Raw genomic sequence first — 27089 nt, forward strand, 5'->3', positions numbered from 1 at the left:
GTTACGTTGTTGTTATTATTATTTTAACACAAACCATGATGTTTTTTCTAACCTTAAGTAGTGTTGTAGCCTAAACCTAACTAATCATTTCACAACGTAAACTACGTATCATCGTGCGTTTCTGCAAGCGTGATACGAGGCTGATATGAAACATTTTTGTAAAACGTATTTTTGGTTCACAAACGTCGACATAATGTGGGGGGGGCAAAATGTATCTCTCCTCTCAACCTTGACAAAGGCAGCGCAGACCAGATCCACTCCTTCTATTTTTACCTTTCACAATAAAAGACATTTAATATTTGTATTAGTTTATTTGTCACGCCCCCCCCCCCCCCACTGCGTAAAGGCCTTTAACAACTTCTGATTTATGTATATGGTAATTTACATGAAATAACATATTAAAATGTGATTTCATTAACATGATTGATTAGTTAATTGTCATTCAGGTGTTTATAAATTATTATTAAATATATCCTGACAAATGTATGTTTAAAAAGCCAAATGCTGCTGTTAAAGTTGTCCCTTCATTTTTTACAGTGCAGTGTTTGGTCCAGTCAGTCAGCAGCTGTGCAGCGCTGTCACACTTCATCAAAGCTCCATCACCAATGATAATGTGACCTGGCCGACTCAGCACCGCCACTCCCTGCTGCCCAGAATATTGGCAAGTGTCAGATAGCCAATAGATTTATGTATGCAAATCAGCCCGATCGATAGCGTCTGCCACGGCCCGAGATCTACAACCACGCCACATCGCCTGGAATATTTCCTGTCAAATAAAAACCCAGCGGCGGAGCAGAGGGAGGCCTGGAGAGAGAAAAAAAAACTTAATATGAAAGGAAAAATGATTTGGAGAAATAAGAGGAGGAGGAGAGGAAAAGTGGAGATATGATGAAGAAGGTTTGCTGTCAACGAGACGGCAGACGGCCAATCATCCCAGAGAATAAATCAGTGCGGGGCTGTCATTGGAGGAGGGAAGAGCGGCGAGGAGGTTTTACTGTCACACTACAAAGACATTTACTTCATATGTCAAAATATATCTCTTGTTTTTATTATTACAGGAGGGGGATCAGGTGTCACATATAGTTACTCCAAACGCTCCAGACAAGAACTATTAAAGGATTCATATCTAATATCTGTTTTATGTTAGAAGTATTGAAAGAAGAAGATTATTTTTCTTAAATTTTACACATTTTTTGAAATGTAACTTGATACGCGACAAATAGTGTCCAGTCTCTACTAAACAGAGCAAATCACAAGTTTCATCACGATATATTTAGATTCTTTGGACAACAATACGATATTTGCTGATACCACCGAGTCTGCGATCGATATGAGACGATATCAAACGTCTATTTCAGTCAATCAGTTGCATTTATGTCAACTCACAAAAAGCAACTAAAATATGATTTGACCGTTTTATAACTGGGCTCTACCAGACATTTAAATGAAAAACAATCTATTCTTTTAAATAAAAAGCATTAATATAAAGTGGGAATTTTAAAATAAAGGTGCATCTTAATGATGACGATATGAATCGTTATTTTCTCTTTGCATCGATGATATTGGATCGTTGATCATTGAATCGATATATTTAACTAAAAGGTGCAAAATTACATGTTTCAGAAAGATGCATTTATTCACAGTATTTAATGTGATCTAATATTTTCTAATTATTAAAAATTTAGTATTTTAAATTAAATCTTAAGTTAAATAATTAAAAGAAAATTGGGTTAGATATTGTGTGTTTGATGCGCATATTTGTACATATCTTTAATTTTCTATTCTTATTTTTATTATTTATTCATCTACATATATTGTGTTAAATATTGTAGCATTGTGTATATAATTTACATGTTTACATACTCCTTTATTCATATTTTTCCAATGCATTTATCTCTTATATTTGTAATTTCTTATTTTTAACTGGAATCTATCTGACTGGAATAGTCTGACATATTTATATGTCAGCAATCTACAAAAAAAAGTGATTATTTTATTTTAAGAAACAACTTAAGAAGTTGTGTTTTAAGATGATGTAGGCCTGTAGAATTGTAAAATAAATATGCAAATTATTATTTAATTTTCTTTGCAGTATGAATAATTTGAAATTTTTTGTTTTGTTTTGTCTGTGAAATTTTATAATTTAACGTTTAGTATGTCATATGTATGATTTTAATAACTCATATAATATATATATATATAATAACTTTTTGTTGAGTGAAATGCTAATATTGTATCTATATTATTAGAGTAAATGTACACATCGTAAAGATATTGTAGAGTAAACAATAAAAAATGAATTGCTATTTTTCTGTATGAATGTTTTGAATGTAGTTTTATGACGTATCTAAAGTCTTGATCTGTTTGTTCATGAAATGTTACTTAATCGAGGGTTTAAATGGCAACCTCTCTAATTGTTTATTATTTAGTCGTGAAAATAATAATTATATCTAGATAACAGACATGATGTGAAGCAAAGAGTCAATAATACTTTCAGACATAAAATAGTAATTGTTGATATCTGAATTAAGTTTTGATCATTTCAGGTAATCGAATCTTTCATTTTAAGATAACAGCTGATTTAAACCGAGCTGCTCCTCCATCACCTCCTCCATCTCCTCCTCCATCACCTCCTCCATCACCTTCTCCTCCTCCATCTCCTCCTCCATCATCTCCTCCATCTCTTCCTCCATCACCTCATCTATCTCCTCCATCACCTCCTCCATCTCTTCCTCCATCACCTCCATCACCTCCTCCATCTCCTCCTCCATTTCCTCCTTCATCTCCTTCTCCATCTCCTCCTCAATCAGCTCCTCCATCAGCTCCTCCATCACCTACTCAATCATCTCCTCCATGTCCTCCTCCATCTCCTCCTCCATCATCTCCATCACCTCCTCCATCACCTCCTCATCATCTCCTCCTCCATCTCCTCCTCCACCCTCCAGTAAAAGGCCAGACTAAGCAGAAGGAGAAGGGGTCGTCTGTAGAGGAGAGGAGGGGGCATGTCGGTCGCCTGTCGGCGTGGCAGCGGCCGCCGTGTCACCGCCTCCCCCGTGGGAACCGCCCGTCAAACGGAAAGGTTGTGCCACATCTGCATAATCATTACCACGGCGACAGAAAGTCATTCTGGGAAACAATCAATGTTGTTTTAAGGGATCTTAAAAAAACAAAAAGACGGGAAAAAAAAGGCGTGAAGTGTCTTGAAGAAGATCAAGTGTCTCGGCCGGACGAACGGCAGCGCCGGCAGTTTTACCGGAAGCTGCGGAGGGAGAGCGCCTCAGAGGTTCTTAAGAGACAAAACACTTCCAAAGTGTTTTTCAGTAAAACACACAGAGTGAATCAGTGGAGAGCTCTGCCAGAACGCTGCTGAGGAAATACTACACAACTTCACTTATCTACACATCACTGCTGCTGCTCACATCACAATATCATCACTGCTGCTGCTCACATCACAATATCATCACTGCTGCTGCTCACATCACAATATCTCAGCATTTATTCAACAGTAATTATCACGCTGCAAGTCACCACGGCAATACACAATTCTATTACAGCATCTCATCTACTACGCTCTATACTGTGACTTTTACTCTCTAACACTCACAGTATAAATGCTGATATCACGCCTGATGTAAATAAACAAACGTTCAACCGAACCTTTAGCATCCGGGTAACAACTAATTCAATCCAGGTTGCATCCAAGCTCATTTTTCAGGCCGTTCTCCTACAGCGTTCCTGGCTCTACCTATTAAAAGTAACGCACTGTAATTCGTATATATCCCACAAAATCAATGCGTATGTTATGCACATAATCGTGAACCACGAAGTATAAAGAGAGACAAACACTGCATAGGGAGGACAAAACACCAGACTTTAACCCAGGAGATCTCTGTTCGTACCCCGTGTGAAACCAAACGTCAACGTTGATTTATTTGTCACGTAACTTCCGTACTTAAGTAACGGAACTTCAGTAGTTATTCTAACCCAAACGTTGGCGTATTTGTCACGTAACTTCAATACTTAAGTAACACCACTTCTGTCATTATTTTAACTCAAACCACAATCTTTTCCTAAACCTAACTAAGTATTTTTGTTGCCTAAGCCTAATTAAGTAGTTTTCCTGTGAAGACAGAAGATTATTTTGAAAAGACTGTATGCGGAAATTGACGCGTGTTGCTGGACATTCGTAGGAAAACGTACAAAATATGAGGAATAACTTTTAGTTAGATATCATACGAACCGTTGTGTGAGAATAAGTTGAATACATTAGTGTCTTAAGCTAACTGTTGACCTCGTTAAATATTGCACTCTAAAAATGTGTTCAGTCAGAAAGTGAAGCAATTTTTCGTCTCCGGTCATTCGTACAAATTCGACCGCTGGACCCAACCGGACTCTGTAACGTTACCAACTGTACAAACATTAAATGTAAGCATTTATGAAGTCCATTCAGCTCGGGGATACGATAACTTTTGGCATCTAATCACATCTTTTTATTGACTTTGTATGCAATCGTGCCACCTCTAAGATTTACTTCCCGTTCTGTCTGAACACAGGAACAGCTGGTATTCTTGAGGTGTTGTGTTATTGGTTAGTTGTCCTCTAAATACTATATTCTTTATTTGTTGTCCTTACTAAACGCTGCATGTTTAAAAAAAAAGAAGATAAAAATGAGGAGATGAGAATCAAAGAAGTGAAAAAAAACAAGAAAATGAGACAAAAAGAGAGAGAGAAAAGAAGAAAGTAAAAGAGAAGTAGAGGGAAACAAGGGAGGAAGAGAAAAGAAAGGAGGAGGAGAAAAACAAGAGATCTGTGACACGGGAGAGGAGATGAAGAGAGGAGACAAAAAGGAGGAAGATGAAAGGAAAGAAGTGAGAAAGAGACAAGAGGTAAAGGATGATGATGAAGAAGCAAAGGAGAGGAGTTGTAAAAAAAAAAAAAAAAAGAGGAGGGAAGGAGGAGAAAGGAGAGGAGAGAGAGAGAGAGGGTCCTCCTCTATCAGCAGATAAGAGGCAGAAATGGATGAATCCTATTGGCCGGCGAGCCTCTTCCAGCCTCTTATCTCCTCGCCATTCGTGAACTCAGGACACATTTCATAGAAATTTGCGAAATCAGGAAAGCTGGGTATCGTGTCATCTATCACTGGGCGACACCGGCCCATACATCCTCCCGGCTTCACAATAAAAGCCACAATTGACACTTTTTCTTAGGGATGGGGGCGGGGGGGGGGTCTTAACAATTATACGCTGCAGCAGCTACCAAGCAGCTTTGGGTTTCTCGCTTGTTGTTTTCAAGGTCAAACTAACTTCGGGTTGAATTCAAGACTTTAAAAAGTAGCGAAGTCGCTCATAAATCATCCGGCAGCGGTCTGTGGTTACACGGGTTTGACTGTGGTCGTTCCTGACGCATCAAATAGAATAAAATATGACAGGAAGTCTGCGCTGTGGACAAGAAAAAGGACAAAAAGATGAATTAACACATTATGACAGGAGTGAGATAAAAAGACAATGAGGAAGATTGAGGAACAGAAAGAGAGGAGACGAGGAGACACAAGGCCGGAGGGAAGAAAATGAAAAGTGTAAGAAGACTTAATTTTGGTGTAACTGTACACAAATCCATCTGTTAGGTTCCTCGGTTCTGGGGTTACGGCTCGATAAGGTTTCGGTACAGAGAAGAAAATATACGCAGAAAAGAACATGTTATGTTTACTGTAGGTTTAAAGTGAACTAAAGTCACTCATATACCGGCAACTAAATAAACAACAGAAATCAGGGATGTGATGCCGTCACGTTGTCTCTCCCAACTCGTCAAATACCGCCGCTCGGTCAGTGGCTCTCGGCATCGGAAACCGACGAACGGAGGAACCCCTCTAGTGTTACTATTGGACGGACCAGGGTCGGCGTGTCAATATACACTCCTTACATGAATAGTGTCCTTTCAAAATAAACTTCTGTTTTACTTTTAGTTTCACACCGGACATGGAGAGCAGTCTCCTGGGTGAAAGTCCTGTGTTTGTTTGAAACATCCATCCTCCCCTCGCTCTATTCCTAAATGGACTCTCACGCTCTTCATACGATGTCAGAACCTCTGGCCGTTGAATAGAGTTCGTTGAAAGCCCGGTGCGTCGCATGCAGTCGCTAAAGCGTGCCTCCATGTGTCGGTTAGGTCTGTCACGGTGGAGGATTTTCTCCTGCGTTTGCAATGACTGGCTCAACGGTGCCATATTGCGGTATTATTGCAATTTTATTTTTTTGCAAATTACTTCATGTATATTGATTTTTGTGCTATATAAATAATCTTTATTGTTAGGCTATTTTAAGGTATATTGCTGCTTTTTAAATGACAACGATGACAGTTATAAAAGTATTAAATACTTGTTTATTGTTAAATGCAGAATAAAAAAAGAGCAAAGGAGGCGCAGCGTTTTTTTTCAGTTGAGGCGCTTTGGTTGCATCTGGTTGCTATGATACGGAATATCAAAATGTCGGCACCAGGTAGAGTTCCTCCTCTGGATGAAGGGAAGGTCGAAGCACGTATAGTATCGGGAGAGAGGACGGACCCGCTGGTCTATTTGTAGTCATTTCTCCTCCATTGGAATGTGACGAGGTAGTCACACACCGGATCGAATGTCCTGTACAGAATATTTGAAGGTGCAAAGTCCAGACGATAAGGAAAGCGGCGTCCTAAGTTCTGCATATGTTCCATCTTTCTTTACTCCACCTGCAGCTGATTAGCTGGATCTCGTTTGTTCAGCCAATCAAAACCTTGTGGGAGATGCTGTAATGTTATCAGTTCTGAACTTCACCACTGTTTTAAAGAGTCAGTCTCAATAGAGAACCAGATGTGGATTATTCCACCGTTGAAAATAGTCCCCAACAAAAGCATTTCCTCCTGTTAGTTTGATAAAAAACTACGGTGAGCAGCTGTTTTAGGAAATTACTGAGACTTTTTTAAACATGAAACTATATATTTGTGAGCTGTTTTATAAGATGTATGTTGTTTGCGTTGAGAACTCTTACAGTATATCGAGTAGTTCGTTTTATTTTATTGACATCTGAATTAATCTTTAATGCTTTACACATTCTACGCTTGCTTTTATTCTCTCTCCTCTCCTCTGTAATGTAATGTATGTAGTTTCTTTGAACCATTTGGTTTAAAACATTTGACGTATTTATTCACGATGTGTTTGTATGTTTAATAAAGTGTACGAGTGGCGATGTACATGATGTGGTGCACGCTCAAGGCAATTTTTAACATATCTGCCAGAGAGTATTTGGTGTTTGTGTGGAACCAGTAAAGTTTGAATTAAGTCCTGTTCGGATGTGTGTGTGTGTGTGTGTGTGTGTGTGTGTGTGTGGGTGGCAGCCCTGTGCATGACAAACTGGTCCAATTTCAGGCGTGTCGCGGCGGCGGGCTGATATTTGTCTCGCTGGCGTTGTTGTTGTTGTTGCGGCCCTTCTTCCCTCCTCCTCCTCTTTTTAGTTTCCCCTCAGATTTGAATCGGCTCGGGGGGCCGCGGTCTGTTCCCCCTCTGACAGCGCAGAAATAATTACAGTACAACCTTCCCCCCTCGCTCGCTGTTATATTAGCCCTCTTATCGGGCTGCCGAGGGGGGTAGTTGATCAACTAAGGTCACTGTATCCTGACCACAGCAACAACAGCTACACCGCCATTTGGAGATATGATAAATAAAAGCCGGGGGGTTACGCTGCAACAACACTGTTATCTGCTACCGAGTGCTTTTTGTTTCATTCCCTTCCCTCGCTGCTCCTCGTCTGTGTCTCCGGAGAAAAGAGCAGAAAGTTAAAGCGGCCGACGGAGAGAATATGGAAAGTGTCCGGTGATTTGGTGTAAATGATGAGCTGAAATAATAAATACCTCGGCACGATGTCGAAGCTTAAAGCAGAGCACTTTATTTATCCCCCGACCCCGCGGCGATAGCGTGAGAGGTTATAGGGGGGCCGGTTGTAAATGCAGCTACATTATTCTAAAAACGGGTCGGCGACAGCGGCGCTGGTGTGAGCGGAGATAATAGATGCACCTACATTATCCTGAAGTGGCGGGGAAATTGAGGGGTTAGGAGGGTGAGCAGAACAGATGTGCCTACATTATTCTAAAGCCAGATTGATGGCGACGCGAGGTCGAGACGGAGGGTGTAAAAATAAATACGTCTCCATTATTCTGGAGTCATGCGAGAACGAGAGGTTAGAGGGAGCCAGGAAAAACAGATGCAGATGCATTATTCTGGAGTCAAAGTGAAAATTTCAGAGGTGGAGGTGAAGCTGTAAAAGTGGATGCACCATTACTCTTGGGGTTAAGTGATAGCGGGAGGTTAAGGATGCAGCTTTACCTACATTATTCTCAACCTGACAGAGACAGGAGGACCACAGTGGAAATGCTCCGGTATGCTCTGGAAGGGGAAGTCATATGAAGAGGGTGAACTACTAGAGCAGAGGCGACTGGTATTCGATATTCGATATATATTCAATCTTGATACCCAAATTCACAACGGAAGAAAAACTTCTGTTGCCCTTCGTAAATAAAACCACTGATATTATATTTATTAAAGCAAAATGGAGGAAACTAATGAGCTGCACAGAACGGATAATCCTGAGCCCAAACCATCCGAGAAGTAAAGTGAGGAAACACTTTGGATTCGACACCATAGACTGTTGGCTGATTTCTAACAACACGTCTGCCCTGCAGGACCGTTATCACAACAACAAACCTGTTAGCTTGTCACTACGTGAGGCAGAAAAGGAAGGGAAACACATTCTACAAATGAATGACGTGTTAGTCATCATTTGTTCAAACTAGGGCTGTCAATCGATTAAAATATTGAATTGCAATTAATCGCATGATTGTCCATAGTCTCGCCTATTTTTACCGCGAGCGGTTCACAGCAACAACAGACGGTGAAAATGATCTTTTGACAGAATATATACACTGACTTCCCTCAGCTGTCGAAGAAATGTGCAATATTAACACATCCACAACAATCTAACATGTGCAACATATTTATTACCTCATCCTGATTTATTTACTGTGACATCATCCGTTCTGTTAAGTTTTCTTTTTTATTTATTTTAGTATTCTTATTATTTATTCTTGTTTTTACATGTTTTTATTCTTGGTTTTATTGCAATTGCACCTTCAGTTGTGGCAACCCCAATTTCGTTGTATAGGAGACTGTTCAATAACAATAAAGGCCATTCTGTTCTATTCTAATCAACTAAGAGGGGGCAGCTCTGGTGTTTATTAGGATCCTTGCTAGCTTCAGGTAATGCAGTTACTAACCTACCTGTGGTCCATGAAAAGAAACACTAATGGAATGGGACATAAAGGTGGACATTATCGGTAACAAAAGACCATAACACGCTAACATTCTTGAGGTGGTTGCTATGTGCGTTGCTAGTGTTACTGGTTGGTTGCTATGTGCGTTGCTAGTGTTACTTGTTGGTTGCTATGTGCGTTGCTAGTGTTACTGGTTGGTTGCTATGTGCGTTGCTAGTGTTACTGGTTGGTTGCTATGTGTGTTGCTAGTGTTACTGGTTGGTTGCTATGTGTGTTGCTAGTGTTACTGGTTGGTTGCTATGTGCGTTGCTAGTGTTACTGGTTGGTTGCTATGTGCGTTGCTAGTGTTACTGGTTGGTTGCTATATGCGTTGCTAGTGTTACTGGTTGGTTGCTATGTGCGTTGCTAGTGTTATTATTTGGTTGCTATGTGCGTTGCTAGTGTTACTGGTTGGTTGCTATGTGCGTTGCTACCGTTACTGGTTGGTTGCTATGTGCGTTGCTAGTGTTACTGGTTGGTTGCTATGTGCGTTGCTAGTGTTACTGGTTGGTTGCTATGTGCGTTGCTAGTGTTACTGGTTGGTTGCTATGTGCGTTGCTAGTGTTATTATTTGGTTGCTATGTGCGTTGCTAGTGTTACTGGTTGGTTGCTATGTGCGTTGCTACCGTTACTGGTTGGTTGCTATGTGCGTTGCTAGTGTTACTGGTTGGTTGCTATGTGCGTTGCTAGTGTTACTGGTTGGTTGCTATGTGCGTTGCTACCGTTACTGGTTGGTTGCTATGTGCGTTGCTAGTGTTACTTGTTGGTTGCTATGTGTGTTGCTAGTGTTACTGGTTGGTTGCTATGTGCGTTGCTACCGTTACTGGTTGGTTGCTATGTGCGTTGCTAGTGTTACTGGTTGGTTGCTATGTGCGTTGCTAGTGTTACTGGTTGGTTGCTATGTGCGTTGCTAGTGTTACTGGTTGGTTGCTATGTGCGTTGCTAGTGTTACTGGTTGGTTGCTATGTGTGTTGCTAGTGTTACTGGTTGGTTGCTATGTGTGTTGCTAGTGTTACTGGTTGGTTGCTATGTGCGTTGCTAGTGTTACTGGTTGGTTGCTATGTGCGTTGCTAGTGTTACTGGTTGGTTGCTATGTGCGTTGCTAGTGTTACTGGCTGGTTGCTATGTGGCTGCAGTGTTAGCTGTGGTTGCCAGGGGGATGCTAGCTGTCCTGCTAACTATAACAGGTGTTGTGTCCAGTACTGTTTCCTGTCGATATGTGTTTCCCCAATAAAAATAGAATATGCACACTATTATTATTATTTCTATGGTTTCTCCCTACCTAAACCTAAACCTGAACCTAAACCTAACCCTAAACCTAAACCTAAACCTGAACCTGAACCTGAACTAACCCTTATCTCTAAACCACTACTGAGGGGGAGCTATGCTATTAACAGGACAGAGACTCTATTTGACTGGTAACAGATTTACCCACAATGCCAGTATCCTCTACAAATAACACAAACAGCAGCACTAGTGAGCTCACAGAGCCAGTCATATTAAAGCATGACTGCATGTCGTTGATCTATATACAAGTAAAGCACCAACAGCATCATGTGGAGCTATAGCTCAGCTCCTCAAACCAAATAACACCAGAGCTACCTTACATAAAGACAAACATATATATATATATATATATATATATTATAAATAAATACATATAATAATATACCAATATATAATATAACATAAATACATATAATAATAATATAAATATATATAATAATATGAATATAAATTATATAATAATATAAATAAATATAATAATAATAATATACCAATATATAATATAATATAATATAATATAAATAAATATAATGATAATATACCAATATATAATATAATATAATATAATATAAATAAATATAATAATAATATACCAATATATAATATAATATAAATAAATAAATATATAATATAATATAAATATATATATAATAATATAAATAATATAATAATACAAATAAATAAATATAATAATAATATATCAATATATAATATAATAAAAATAAATAAATATATAATATAAAGCATACAGGCAAGTTTCATCAGCAACTTAAACAACGACTAGAGTAAACACAGCTCACCTGTACACACCTGAGAGCACCTGTAGTCTCTCTCCCTCTGTTTCTTGGAGGACTTGCTCCTTCAATAGTCTCCTCTTTTCTTATTAAGATAATTAACATATTCCTCTCTGTTAGACGCGCTGCTGTAACTTGTTTCTCCTTACATAGCATTTATTTTGTTTTTGTCGAAGTCAATCAGACTGGCCGTTAGTAAACTGGGCTCCCATTGGCTAGTGAGAGCTGTGGGCGGGACGAAGCAGCAGGTGAAGGATGATTGACACATTCATCAGCAAATCATCTGCTTTCTTACAGAACGTGTAACCAGCAAGGCTGCAGGTTTTTTTTTTTAAATCAATTCTTTATTGTAAATGTGGTGCAAATTCAAACAAATGAGTAATTAAAACAGAGAAATAATATCAGAGCCAGGGGGGATCTGTTAAATAAATACATTAAATAAAGAGCACAAATAAATTGTTTTTGCAGTTTTCTTATTTTTTTTTAGTTAAAATGGTTTTAATGTACTGTTCAGTTACATTTTAAAATCTTATAAATAAGGGCTTAGAGTGGCTAAATTTAGATTTTTTAATATCAAATTTTGCTAGAATTATCATCCAATTTATTATATATAATTATTTACATTTTTTACTATTGTTGTAGAAACCAAACAGTACATTATGCCAGTAAACCTAGGTTCAGTGTATTTCATAAGATTTCTTTCTTATTTGAAAATACTTAAACTAATGAAAAATAATGGAACTTTTTAGCATAATAGAAAAAAATATGATTTACAAAAAAAAAACCTAGCCCGTGAATTGTGTTTATTTATTTATCTGTCTTTTTATTTATTTATTTATTTATTTATTATTTATTATTTTTGTGTTTTTTGGATGAACCTGATCCTGTTGTTCTAATGCAAAGATCTTCAAGCCATGATAATCTGTACATGAGGAAAAATAATAATAATATTTAAAAGAAAATGTAAAAAGGCGGCGTTATGCAGGTAGATTTTGGTGGATTTTTAGACGGAATAACCGAAAGTTTATGAGCAGGCCACCATGTTGTTTCCTGCCAACGGAGAACCAGGGACCAATCAGGTTTTTCTGCTTTCTACTGTCTCGAAACAGTTAGAAATAAACAAGAAACAGTGACTCAACCAATGACTCAAATAATAAAGAAAACTAATTGTGGTACGCCTAGCGTGATTTAAAAGTGCAGGGAACAACTGGCAGAACTTTCAGAGTGGACCAGAGAGTCAGTGAAATAATGCAAGTTAACATGCATAGTTTATTATACATAGTTTATAATAAAACTATATTTATTATCTAGAATGAAAAAAAAACGCAACACACATCAGACATCACAATGGTTTTAAGACAAAACTTTAAATAAAAAAATAACTGTATTTATTATAATATAAATAAACAATTGGTCCTTGATATTGTTGTCTTAAAAGTGTTTAGTCAGTTTCACTACAATTTACACTTTTATTAACAAATAAGTGCAGCCGGTGCAGATGCTAAAGTGTGAGAAAGAGAGTTACAGGCGTGACAAGTGTATTTATTTATTTATTTATTTATTCACTTGTTCATTTGTTACCTCATTTGACGCCCACCGGCATTTATTTATTTTTAATTTTTATTTTTTTTAAAGGGCGACCAGCGCCTCCCAGAAGGTGGCGCCCTAGCTGACCGCCTTTATGACCTTTGACTTAAACCGGCCCTGTTAATATGGAACACTGGTTGTTTAGTCTGGGACAGTTGAAAGTAGAATTCGGGACAGTTGCTGGACACTGATCCCTGTTGTTGGTATTGTACTGGACTGTATACATGTCATAATGTGCAAGATGTGAATTTCTCACACACACACACACACACACACACACACGCACACACGCACACACACACACACACGCACACACGGTGGGACTACATATTGCTCAGGAGTCTCTTAATAAAGTCAGATGTGAATTTGTTCGTCTTCTACAGAAACCTGCAGCGTGAATATGACAGCTAGTCGATCCTGTGACAGCCACAATGCAAAGTAACACTCTCTGACAGTCTATAGGCTCAGTGTGTGTGTGTGTGTGTGAGTGTGTGTGTATGTGTGTGTGTGTGTGTGTGTATGTGTGTGTGGTATATGCAGAGCTGATGTGAAGCCTCCTGACAGTCGGTGTGAATCTTTTCCAGTCTTCCATCACTTTGAGGTTCTGACGGATTAAATAAATACAGCTGGATAAAGAGCCACAACACACAGTGACGGAGGACAGGTGAGAGGACAGGTGAGAGGACAGGTGAGAGGACAGGTACGCAGCTCAGGATTGGACACCTGTAGGTGAAATTGTTACATATTATGGGAGTCAATCTGCTCTTCAAACACGTCTGAACTACATCAGCACAGAGCAGTATTTATGGACAGAGCATCATTTCTTAGCACAAATTAGCCACATTTTTAAATCATGTGAACAAAATAAAGATTTGTGTGCATAAATTATCTTTTAACAACTTGTGATGATCATTTGTTGCGATATATATATATATATATATATATATATATATATATATATATATATATATATATATATATATATATATGTTTTTTTTTTTTTTTTTTTAAATATTTAAAATATTTTTATATTTTATAAAAAAAGCTGCTTCAGGACTTCAGCTGCTCCGTAGCATCTTGTTGCTCTGTAAGATAAGTTCTTATTATTTATTATTATAAATGTGTAACCCTGTGTTGTAGAATGACAACAAATGAACCTTAAACCTATTTCTATATCTATAAAAGCATTTAAAGCCTCAAAGAAATATTTAAAAAAAAATTGTTGTCTACTCAAAACTTTCATCATTACTAATAATTATACTAATAATTATAAATGTAAAATAAAATCTTACTGAATTATTGCTGATATTTGTATGATAATAATAAAAATTAGCATTTGTTTTTTTTATTTAGCATTTCAAGAGAAATGCACCTTAAAGTGTAATTTAAACAAAATGCATCCACAAAGAGAGGGAAGGATATTAATAATAAAAATGGTAAAATTAAGCAGAAGAATACATATTAAAATGTCATTGCATGGGGTAATAATAATATAAACAATAATAACAGACACTAGGTAAAAGAAAGGCTTAAAAGCCTTAATAACTCGATCTGCATTAGACACAATAATAATAATAAGTATTATAATAATAATTAAAAGCCAGTGCAACCAGGGATGAGATACATTCCTTTATTGTAATTAAAGTTGTCAAACGTCTGCTCTGCCGCGCTGCAGGAATGTCACGTCAAAACAAAAAGAGTTTAAAAAAAATCTGCTCCAGATAAAGAATTTCATCATCTGTGAAAATAAAACATCAACTGAAAACTCTCAACCATTGCACATCATTTAGTCGGCAAAAAAACATGGAATAAAATACAAAAAGGTAGCAATCAATACAGTGTTTATATGATTTCAGATAGAGGAGGAGGAGGAAGAGGAGTGGGGATGGAAAATAATCCAGTTTGAATAAGAGATGATGGATTTGTAGTTTCTCTGAAAGACGTGTGCGTTAAATTCAACAAAATAAAATCAAGAATAAATTGACAGTTCAGTATTTCTACCTGATCACTGATCTGATCGATAGGAAGAGAAACAGTCTGTCACACTTCAAGTTCAGTCTCCTTCAACAGGAAATCCTTCATCTGCATCACTGAAGCTAAAGATGCTAATGATGCTAACGAGCCTTCACTTCCTGTTCAATCTAATAAAACCACAAATATGAAAACATCAGGAGAACGAGCAGGAGGAAGAAACACACCGTGGTTCTGTTCACACTGCAGCTTTTCATAATCGCGTCTGGATACGGGACGCTTTATTTGTGTTTTATTGAACACATTGCGATTCTTGCACCGGCTAGTTTAGGTCTGATGATTCGGGACTTGGGGGGGAAATAAACAACAACGATGCTACGGAAAAACATTTTCCACATTCTGACTGTTTCACACAACCCGTCTCCTGAAAATGACGTTCCCATACAACAAGACTGCAACTAACGATTATTATCATTGTTGATTATTTTATCAACTAATCGATTAATCGTTGCAGCTCTACTCGTGAACTACGTTTCGGATTACGTTTTTTTTTTTTACTTCTTACAAATACTTTTGTAATGATAGTCCGCAGAAGTCCACGTAGGGAGGTGGTCTGGGTGGATAGATGGGTCAAACAAACACAGGACTTTCACCCGCTGTTTGTGTCCCGTGTGAAACTAAACTTCAACGTTGATTTATTTTAATTTGTCTGTAACTTAAATAACGTAACAAACGTAGTCATTTTAAGCCAAACGTATGTGCGTTTGTATAACAAGAGATGAATGCATACGAATTTGTCAAAATTATAATCCAAACATGTCAAATTGCATTGAAGTCTGTGAGATCTTCTGCTTTCTTTACTTTCTGATGTATAATTTGCAAATGGTCAAACCAATACAAGGTTGTTAGAATTGTGAAATGCATCTCTTCAACGCTGGTTTGGGTGTTTGAATCCGTGTTTACACCTGGATTTAATTTGGTGTTTCTGAACACTCAGGATACAGATTAATTATGATGCATTAATAACAGATTTTACTCGTATTAACTATGCGTATTAATCAAGTTTTTTCACAGTAGAAGAAAAGACCTAAGTAATAAACAAGGTTTTTTTCTAGGTTTGTAAATGTTCATGAGAGAGCAGCAGTGAACTGAACCACCCAGGGAGATTCTTCCTTCTCTGCTCAAGAAACGAGGAAACGTTGCCTTCACTTACGATCATACAGCAACAAAAATAAGGGCTCTTGTTTTGAAATGGTGACAGGAAGTACAAGACACAAAATAACAAAACAGGATGCAGTCAGTCGTCCTTCATCACGGACTCTGGATCACATTTTAAACTCCAAAATAAAACCAGATATTGTGATTTACAGGTTTGTTTTGGGGGTTTTAGTGGCGTTTTAGTGGTTCCCAAGCTGATAACTGATGTTACCATAACAACTCACAGTGCTGGATAATAATCCTATAATGCTGAAAGGTTATTTATGGATAAAATTCAACAGCGATCTGCAGACTTCCTGCAGTAATATTTTCACATTCCTGGTTTCAAACACTGAGCCCAAAGAAAATCTGCTCAAAAGGTTCAAGACCGCGTTAGGAAAGAAGAAAACTACAATTCCCAGAAAGCACTGCAGCATCCAATCAGAGAGCTTCAGATGTTTGTTGCCTGGCGGGAATTGTACGGTAAAATAAAAATAAAATGTTTGGCTCAATTCACTTCACAAAGAAATTCTAACCTTCTCCAGAGAAACTACCGCTGAGGCTCATGGGTACTGTAGTACTATGGGACAGTGTGTGGAGGTATAGTGTCTAGAAGGGAACCCGCAAGTTAAGGTCGTCGGGCAGCGAGTCTCGAGAGATTTAGCAAGTTTTTGCAGATCAGATTTCACAATTTGCGGGTTACCTTCTAGACTCGACCATGTATGGAAGACCTTTAATGCCAGGAAAACTGGAAGAAATGAAAAGTCAGGATTGATAAACACTTTACTCTGAGTCCCCCTATTTAGCATTTATAAGCCGTATACAAACAAATATACACGTCTACATGCAAATATTTAAACATATTTGCTATATTTTCATTTTCTTATTTTTAATTTTAGTACTTCCTTATATTTCTTTACATATATTGTGTTTATATTGTAGCATTATGGTCATAATTTACACGTTACATACTTTTATTTCTATTTTCTTCTACATTTCTTTATGTTTATACAAGAGCAACTGTAACAATTTAATTTAAGTGTTTAAAACATTGTTATGTGTTTATAAATGCAAAGTATTTGTCAACAATTACAACTTTTCCTATGAAGACATATTTTATATTATCATGAATGTAAAACAGCTGTTTTACAATATTGGCATTCATTATGTTTATACAGCAGCCTCCAGTTATTGGTGCCCACATTAGTTCTTATAGTTGTTGACAAATAATTATTAAACAATTATATCTGCTTAGGACTACATTACTGTGTGTTATTAACTATTTATTAGTTCTTTATATACGGTTTATAAATGCTAAATAGGGGGACTTAAAGTGACGTACAATCTGTCTGTTATCACAGCCGGTTACAGTTATCAGGTCATTAAAGGGGCGTTATCAGGGGTTATCAGCCTCATAGATGTGGTTCAGAAGGGACCTGCTACACCTACCAGTAGGTTTTATCATTGATTCACATGGTAGATCACCGAAAGAAGGAATAAAACGAGACGACAGCGACCGTAGTAATTATGCATAACGTAAAATAACATTTCAATCAGTTTCACAACGTGTTAGAAAATGTTTTGCTTTCACTTTCACAACATAGTAGGTGTAGCAGGCCCCTACTGAGCCACATCTATGGGGTTTATAATGTCTGATAACGCCCCATTTAATGAGCTGATTACAGTCGAACCGGTTGCACTTATCACGTAACAGAAGTACTGCACTTTCAGGTTCGTATTGACACCCGAGTCTGTTTAATTTATACGAAAAAGTGCAAAAAAAAACCCGGAAACAGCTCATAAGTGAAGCTCAAGTTTAGCGTATTTCATCTCAGATATGCTTAATTCTTTCATTATCTGCGAATATAGAGTGGGTTTAAACGTCATCAATTTACACATGCTTGTTGATCACACTAGCGTAAAAAATCATAAACAAATGGCCTTTAGTGTCTCTGAAATTTTGGCTTCAGTTTGTCAGAATTTAAACCTCACAAAATTTAGATTGATAATTCTGATTTAAGTTTTAATCATTTTCCCTGACCATTTTTATTCTTATCATAACTAACTTTCCATCTATTTTTGTTTTCATGGCAGGAATGAGCTTCCATACATCCAAAGACCAAACTGATGGAGAAAAAAAACAATAATTTCTTTACCTTAAAATGTGGAAATCTGTCTTTGTTGAGGAACATCGAGGTTAATCCTTAAAAAATAAACTCAAAAACAAATTCAGAGTGAGATTCCTCCGCCGGCGTCTCCACTCAGCCGTTCCCTTCGTGTCAGGTGACAAAAAAATAAATGAACAAAGTGCTCCAAGTTGTAAAAACTGACACCATGTTGGAGAGGAAAGCCATCACCAGGGTCATAACTCGTGCTGCGTTCAGGTCGGACGGGATTTATGAGCTTCAGCCTTGAAAATAATCACAGTTTTCGTGTTTATGAACAAAATCTCAAACAGGAACTTTTAGAATTTTGCTGAAACACGAAGAAGGAAACAGGTATGAGTAGTGCAAAATCAATATTACAGTATTATTATTGTGAAAGCATCAATCAGGAGAACAACAATTACTCGGACAGGACATGAACGCAACACTGAGTTCAGCAGAAAAGAAAAAAAAGAGGAATAAAAGATGAATTTTCTTGTTGATTTTTTTTTTTTTTAACTGCAGAAAAGTCACTTGGAGCTGATTCTTCTTCACTCTGGGCATAAACAGGAGGAGGAGGAGGAGGGCCGGTGCATTGTGGGTAGTGTAGTTTGACCGGAGCCTGTCAGGACTGTCTGTTGTGTGTGAGTGGACTCTATGAGATGGCCTTGGCCTCGGGTAAGAAGGCCTCCCAGTATTTTATCAGCTGCGGGAGGAAAAATAAAATGATTCACTTTTCATTAATGTGCCACAAATGTACTCTCTACTACCGTTTGTATGTAAACGTTTTGTTATTGTTTAAAATGTTATAGGTAAGATATCTTATATGTTGTATTCCATGCTGAATGTATGGACGTCTGTGGCTGCCGCTATTAAAATTAAATAATTTAATCAAATGGAACTTTGTGTGCGCATGATGTATGACAAAATTACATTTTTAAATTTTAAATCAATTAAATTAAATTAAATAAGATACATCAAAATAAAATTAAATACATTTAAATTTAATTTAAAAAATAAAAAAAAATAAAATTAAAACTCCATTGAGAAATACTTTTCAGTGCAAAAATTGACTTTTGCATTTAAATTCAGAATTTGAATAACTTGAAAACTTGGAAATGTGTCATTGAAAAAAATAATAAATTTGATATATATATGTGTAAATTATTCCTAATTCTAGCTAATTTCATGTGAAACTAAAAAAAAGCCTAAAGAATCACAATTATTTTTTTTCATTATTTGTATCTAATTTAAAATGTTTAGTCTTTCTAATTACGTTAGAAAAGTGTTATACACTAAAGCATGCTAACATGAAGGTAAAATTAAATTTCAATTTAATTAAAATATTTTTTTTTAATATTGGCAGTCGTAGACTTCCGTAGTTTAGTAATTTTTGAAGTTATTTGATTTCACACAAGTTTATATTGAACAATTATGCAAAATATAATAATATATTAATAACAATAATAATAATAATAATAATAATAATAATATTGTGTTTACCTGCTGTTGTGTCTGAACCAGTGACTCCAGGTATTTGATAATGATCGTTTTAAAGTCCTTCACTCTCTCTTTCTGTTGGAAAAAACAAAGTATGAAAGTCACACACACATTTTAATTTTTGAATATACACATAGAACTTCAGGATGAACCTCACATTAATGGATAAACATTCATTTATACAACATTCCTTCACTTATTTGAAATCTCATTCACTCATTCATCCCCCTCTCCATCCATAAAGAACCTAACCATCCATCCATCCATAAAGAACCTAACCATCCATCCATCCATCCATCCATAAAGAACCTAACCATCCATCCATACATCCGTCCGTCCGTCCGTCCATCCATCCATCCATCCATCCATCCATCCATCCATACATCCCTCCATCCCTCCATCCATCCATAAAGATCCTAACTAACCATCCGTCCATCCATCCATCCATAAAGAACCTAACCATCCGTCCATCCATCCGTCCATCAGGTGTCCTCACCTCAAACCTGCTGACTTCTTTGCGTATAGTTTTGGAGATTTGTTCAAAGTCTCTCTCTCCCTGCTGGACTTTCCCCTCCAGCTGAAACACACACAAAGACAGAAGACAACATTGAGTATCTCAGACGAGGAAACCTCGTTGGTCCATTTCATTATTCTGATGAATAAATTCTCTAAATCCTTCAGGAGTGATTCAGCCTCACCTGCAGCCTGAAAACCACAAACTAACTTTAAGATTGTTTCAGACGTTTGATCTTTAAAGTGTCTCTTTACCCGAAACAGAAACAAAAACAACAAACTGTCACATCGTCACCTGATTACTGGATTTTAAAGGCTGATACTGATATAAATATATATAGATATAGATATCACTTATAGTAGATACAGGTCTTTTAGATTAATACCGAGCAGGACATTTAACAGTTGAAAGATCTACCGTACCGTCATTCAGACACCGTTTCTAAATGATCAAACCAAGATTTTTTTTGCATTTCTGTTCTGCAATTTACTCATTGCTCTGAGCTAATATCGGCCTGGATGATTTATCGCTGTCGCTCTAAAAATATATATATATATAACTTCAAAAATGTGTAAATTGAAATCCTACAAAGATCACCTTTTAAACTTCCTAAATCTTAAAAATGTAATGTATTCCACAAAACAATATTTTAACTCCATACAGCAGTAAATAATAATAATAATAATAATAATAATAAATTTTATTTAATGATGCCTCTTATGGCACTCAAGGTCACCTATAAGATCAATAATAAAACATAAAATAAAGTTTAATTTAGTTTGAATGAGCTGCTTTAAGTGAGATGGAACTAACTCTTGAGGGTCTGAGGACATTATTTTAACACCGAGTAAATCTTTCAAAATGCCTTCACTTATTGTACAAGATCTACCAGCAAACAGATGTCATTTTTATTAATTTGATTTGATTTAATTTGATTAATTTTTTTAAATTTATTTAATTTAATTTATTTCTTTAATTTATTTTGTTTTACAATTTTTCCATTCGGATGTTTGTTTGCTGACTTTATCCTTTTAATTATTTTTGTTGAAAACATTTTGCGACCAATAAACTTTTCAAGTTTACATCATTTGTAATATAATTACTCGATGAGGTGTCTTTTATCTGACCAGCAGTAACTTTATCAAATAACTGGTCCTGCATGTGTTTCCATCCCTGTGATGAAGTGGCTGATCAGTGGTTTAGATGTTTAGAAGTTTATTAATTGAAGTTATTGATAAATACTGAACACAACAAATTAAATGGAAATTAATTAGCTTAATTTGCTGGTTATATGAAGTTGGTTTGACTACATGATCTATACGTGGTCACATGAAAGAGTTTGTCTGTTTTAAACTTACATTTTGACCCTGAATGAATAATTTTAACGCTGATGTTCAGATCAAAAAGAGACGTTTTGAGAGAATTTGAGAAAATGTGACAAAGTCCTTCATGTGACTGTTTAACAGCAGCGATGCAACAAAACAACACAAACAAACAAACACAACAAAAATGAACGTTATCATGAAAATTAGATAAAATATGAAAACCAAACGATGCAGCGAGGCAACTCAGAAGGTGTGAAGCAGGCAGGAAGTCAGGCAGGTAGGTAGGTGGACACGCAGCTGCAGATAGACGGACAGACAGAGACAGAGACAGACAGACGGACAGACAGAGACAGAGACAGAGACAGACAGACGGACAGACAGACAGACAGACGGGGCAGGTCCTACCTCCTCAATCTCCTGGTTGCAGGAAGGCATGGCAGGAAAATGCAACAGAATTTAAAGAGGCAGGAAAAAAATGTTCAGAGCTTCCAAAGTGATTGAGGAAGATCCAGAGACATGAGCAAAAACACGGAGGAGAAACCAAAAGGAACGTCCTCCCTGACACTATAATCAATATAATATAATATAATATAATATAGTGTAATATAATACTGTATAATATAATATAATATAATATAGTATAATATAATATAATGTTGTATAATATAATATAATACTGTATAATATAATATAATATAGTATATAATACTGTATAATATAATATGATATAATATAATATAATACTGTATAATATGATGTAATATAATATAATATAAAATAATATGATGTAATATAATATAATATAAAATGATATATGATATAGTATAATATAAAATAATATAACATGATATAATATAATACTGTATAATATGATATAATATAATATAATATAATACTGTGTAATATGTTATAATATAATATAAAATAATATAATACTGAATAATATGATATACTATAATATAAAATAATATAATTTAATATAATATGATATAATATAATATAATACTGTATAATATAATATAATATCAAATAAAATAAAATAATATAATATAATATGAAATAATATAATATGAATTTGTAAAAGCCACATTTGATGCAAACTGATGTGTTAAAACTACTGAATTACAACAACGATCTGCCTGCAAGCGTCATGAAACCAGAACAATCTGGCGTTTTAACTGAATAAATGACATAAATCATTAATCAGTTTAATGGGAAATAAATACTGAGATCCTGCAGCCCCAGATCATTTTCAAGAGGCATAAAAATTTCTATTAAACTGGATAAATTTCTGTGTTTAATTGTTTGGTAACACTTCATTTTACAGGTCCGCAGATTTCCTGGTAATTAGGTGATAATTAATTAGCAACCTATTTGAAATTTCTTTGGAATTACTGCCAAATTACCCCAATATTTAATCGAAAATTACTTTATTATAAAGATTATTTAATAATTAAATGCTAAAATAGCATATAATGGTTAAAATAGGGCCCTAAGTAAGGTAAACTAAGGTTCAGGCAGGTTTTTAAGACATTTATTATTATCTATTTATCAGCAGACATGGAAATAAAGCAGATCAATTAACTTTGTATTCTTTTCCTGGAAATGTATTAAATAAATTACTACTTATTGGGAAATAGCGGAATGTAATTATTAAATCATGTTTATAATAAAGTAGTTTTAGATGGAGTTTGAGGTAAATATTGGGGTAATTTCTAACCTAATTACCATGAAATTTGCAGACCTGTAAAATAAAGTGTAACTGATTGTTTAACATGCTTTATTTATTTATTTAAAAACAGTTGTACGTCACAGATTTCTTTTCTACATGATGATCTAAAACATCGGTCTATCTTCCACCAGGGATTAATTCTGATAATAAGTGTTAAATTGTTCTATTTAGTCATTCATTTCTTAATCGTTCCTGCTCTACAAGCTGTTAAATTAAAACCTTTTGAGTCTGAGAAACGTTCCTTCTTCCTTAAAAAATAAAAAATAAAAAGTGCATTATATGTACCTTTAAATAACAAATTGTAAACTGAACATCAGGTCTCGAAATACCCAGAAAAAAATCTCTAGTTCTGATTTTAGAATGGAAACTGATGTAAGAATCCCAGCAGCAGCAGTCGTGTGTTTCTACCTGTAGTTCCTGTTTGGTGCCCACAGGGGGCAGTCTGGGTTCATAATCTGATCACACTGCTGTGTTTTATATCTCTGAGTAGAAAAAAAGTTTAATCTGATCTAATGCAGAACTAAAGTCCTCTTTGAGCTCATTTTAAATTGACACTGACATTAAACAGACCTCAGTATAAGAACACACAACTGATGCTCAAACTGTTCCTTCCTCATGTTCTAACGTTGTTTCAGTGTGGACACAATAACTACCTGTAAACATTAGTGTGGAAGAACAACGCTTCTTTCTTAGTAATTAACCATCTTAGTTTGAACCTGGTCTCAAATACTCTCCAGAACTTTTCTCTTGTTCTTGTGCTGTTATTGTTTTCTTTTCTTGCAGTGAGGAGGAAAACTACGACGGCGTATCGGGGCCATTGTAGGAAAATAAAACATTTAACAGCCGGGGTTGGAGGGTGATACTCCACGAGAAAAAACTCAGAATTTCTGAGATTAAAGTCGGAAATTTAAGAGAAAAAACTCTGAAAAATAGTGAAGTTCAAAACAGACAGACACGCCTTTGTGTAGTCAAAGATAGAAGTTGTTCATCTTCATCTTGTTGTTTAGGACTTTATGATCTCGCATATTTGTGAGTTTTTTTTCTCTTAAATTTCTGACTTTAATCTTAGAAATGCTGAGTTTATTCTCTCGCTCCGTAATTATTATATAGTACAGGTATAATATTGCCATTGGCTCAGTGAGTTACACAACATTATTTTAGCTCATATTTGTTTGCATTTAGTCAAATAGTCTACATTAAAAGTATGCCGAGACTACTATCACTGGATTACTGTGATACTGAAGATACAGGCAGGTTCTATGGAGGACGGGACCTACCAACATAAAAAATTAATAAATGAATAAATATCTCAATAAATAAATAAGCCATTTAAATAATAGTAGCAAAAATAATATTAAAAATAAATGTAGTGATTAATTAATTGATAAAATGTGACATAAATTGATATTTCTGTTTTAATTTGCTTTTTTTATTTATTTACTTTTGTATCAATTCCCTTATTTATTTATGTACTCTTCTGTTTAATGTCCATTTATTTACTTATGTATTTAGTTTTATTAATATTGAAATGTATTTATTTTTGCATTTATTTTGTTTATTTTGGCATTTATTTTTATATATTTTATATTTATTTTTAAATGTATTTATTTATGTGTTTAAGCATTTATTTATTAATTTTTGTATCAATTCCCTTATTCATTTATTTACTCTTCTGTTTAATTTCCACTTGTATTTATTTATTTATTTATTTTATTCATTTTTAAATTTATTTTTTTTGCATTTAATTTGTTTATTTTTGCATTTATGTTTATATATTTCATATATATTTTTAAATGTATTTATTTATTTATGTGTTTATTTATTTATGCATGATTTATCAATTTAATTATTATCAATTAATTAATTAACTACACTTATGTTTAATATTATTTTTGTAACTTTAAATAGCATATTTATTTATCGAGTCATTTATTTATTTACTCTTTTACTTTTTTTTCTCTACGATTTCTAAGTGAATGTTTATGGATGTTTATTTGGACATCAGAGGTATAATATCCTAAAAAAAAAGTATCATGTCTGTGTTCAGATTTGACTGCTAGAAGAAGTACGAATTCTAAATTAAATTGTGGTTTTCTTCTCTTTCTCTTCAGATAACGGACTCTAAATGTATTTACTGTCCTTCTCTGCAGCATTAACGTGTTGTGTAGCAGCTGTTTACCAGATCTCCTCCACCACCACCACCAGCAGCAGTGTGAAGTAAAACTCTTTTTTTTACTTCAGAAAAAGCCTGAGTGTGTTTTCTGTTCTCTGTTGTCAAGGCCTGAACCAAAACCCGACTCCTGACAGGCGGCAAAACTCTCTTCGGCTCCAAATAAATGTTGGTTGTAACTCTACTGCGATCTGTCCTCGTCTGGAGCTTCTGACAGCCTCCCCCGTCCTCCCCTCCGTCCTCCCCTCCCTCATCCCTCCTGAACCCCCCATCTGACAGCTCCTCTGCTCTAACACCAGACCCCCGACCACGCCGGCCGGCCGTGTGTGTGTGTGTGTGTGTGTGTGTGTGTGTGTGTGTGTGCGTGTTGTTTCCTGACAGAGAGGGTGAATTTGTGTGGTGACAGCTTCAACAGACGCTCTAATAAAAGTACTTTTCTACTCTCTCCTGCTCTTGTTTATCGTACTGACTTCATGTGAAGTCTGCAGACGGAAAGAAAACAAGATTTATATTAAAAAAAGAAAAAGTTTTCACATGACTGAGCCGTGAAGGTGCGCTTGTTTTATCTGACTGGACACGCCAGCAGCCTCAGAGAGAGAGAGAGAGAGGAGAGGAGAGTGATTCCTGAGAGCAACGCTTCACCTGATAACGTAGATTTTGAACCTCGCTGTGTATAAACATGTTTATTATTATTATACTAATAATATGGCAAATAATTAAGCAGTGTATTAATTATTCTAAAAGGGACTCTATGTAAGTTCTTACACGTTTTTTAATCGTTTTTTTATTGCCAATGTGTGAACAGGTTGTAACCTAAAAAACGAGACCTTCCACGCCTTCCTGTGTTTCCCCTCTCAGCCTGCAGACTGATTTTAATGTGAAGAATGTCATGGCGTTTTTTTCCGCTCGCTCGCGAGTGCCTTTAATTTCAGCTCCGCAACAGTGTGCAACCGTAGCTAACGTTCATGGAGTCCGCTAACGCCAACAAACAACCAGCCTCCTCCACCACGACTCAGACTCCAACAACAAACTCCACGCAAGCACAAAACAAACAAAGTTATATCTGGTGCAGCCCGTCTCGTGACCGACATCAGAGGAACGCTGACTGTCGTCGACTTCTCGGCCACAGGCGTCGCTGTTAACAAGACATGCCTGATTCTCACATACGATGCAATCTGGTTGCCATGGTAATTAATTACATTTGACTATTAACCACACCCCCCATTCTCTGTTTGAGAAAGAACGTTAACCAAAAAAACAGGAAGTAAAACTGTCTGGAGGGGAGCTCTCTTCAAAGCCACCAGACTCCATCGAAAAAAACAGTAATTGTACCTCTCAGAAGACGGAGTAACTGGTCTACTGATGCTTATAATAACGATGTATGAAATGACAGTCAGGCCCGGCCATGTGTGCTTTTAGTGCATGTGAGCGTGCATGTGAGCGTGCCCTACTGGCTCGCTCACGGCTGCTTGCCGTCGCCACGTTGAGAGCCGTGCAGAGGCAACAGAAATGCTCCCAATCCAGTATTAAGCATCTTT

At 36.0% G+C, this 27089-nt stretch overlaps 1 protein-coding gene across 1 annotated transcript in view; it reads right to left on the minus strand.

The window, feature by feature from the left end:
• Window positions 1-17072: 17072 nt before the first annotated feature.
• The window catches only part of snx2 (sorting nexin 2), a 35314-nt gene continuing 25297 nt past the window's right edge, over window positions 17073-27089 (minus strand). The window contains exons 13-15 of the mRNA XM_074639545.1: window positions 20307-20387; window positions 19814-19885; window positions 17073-19016 (exon numbers count right to left, since the gene is read on the minus strand). Of these exons, the coding sequence (XP_074495646.1) occupies window positions 18966-19016; window positions 19814-19885; window positions 20307-20387 (204 nt within the window). The 3' untranslated portion in view covers window positions 17073-18965. The remainder of the gene's footprint in view (window positions 19017-19813; window positions 19886-20306; window positions 20388-27089) is intronic.

Source organism: Sebastes fasciatus, chromosome 6, assembly GCF_043250625.1.
Source record: "Sebastes fasciatus isolate fSebFas1 chromosome 6, fSebFas1.pri, whole genome shotgun sequence".
Taxonomy (NCBI): Eukaryota; Metazoa; Chordata; class Actinopteri; order Perciformes; family Sebastidae; genus Sebastes; species Sebastes fasciatus.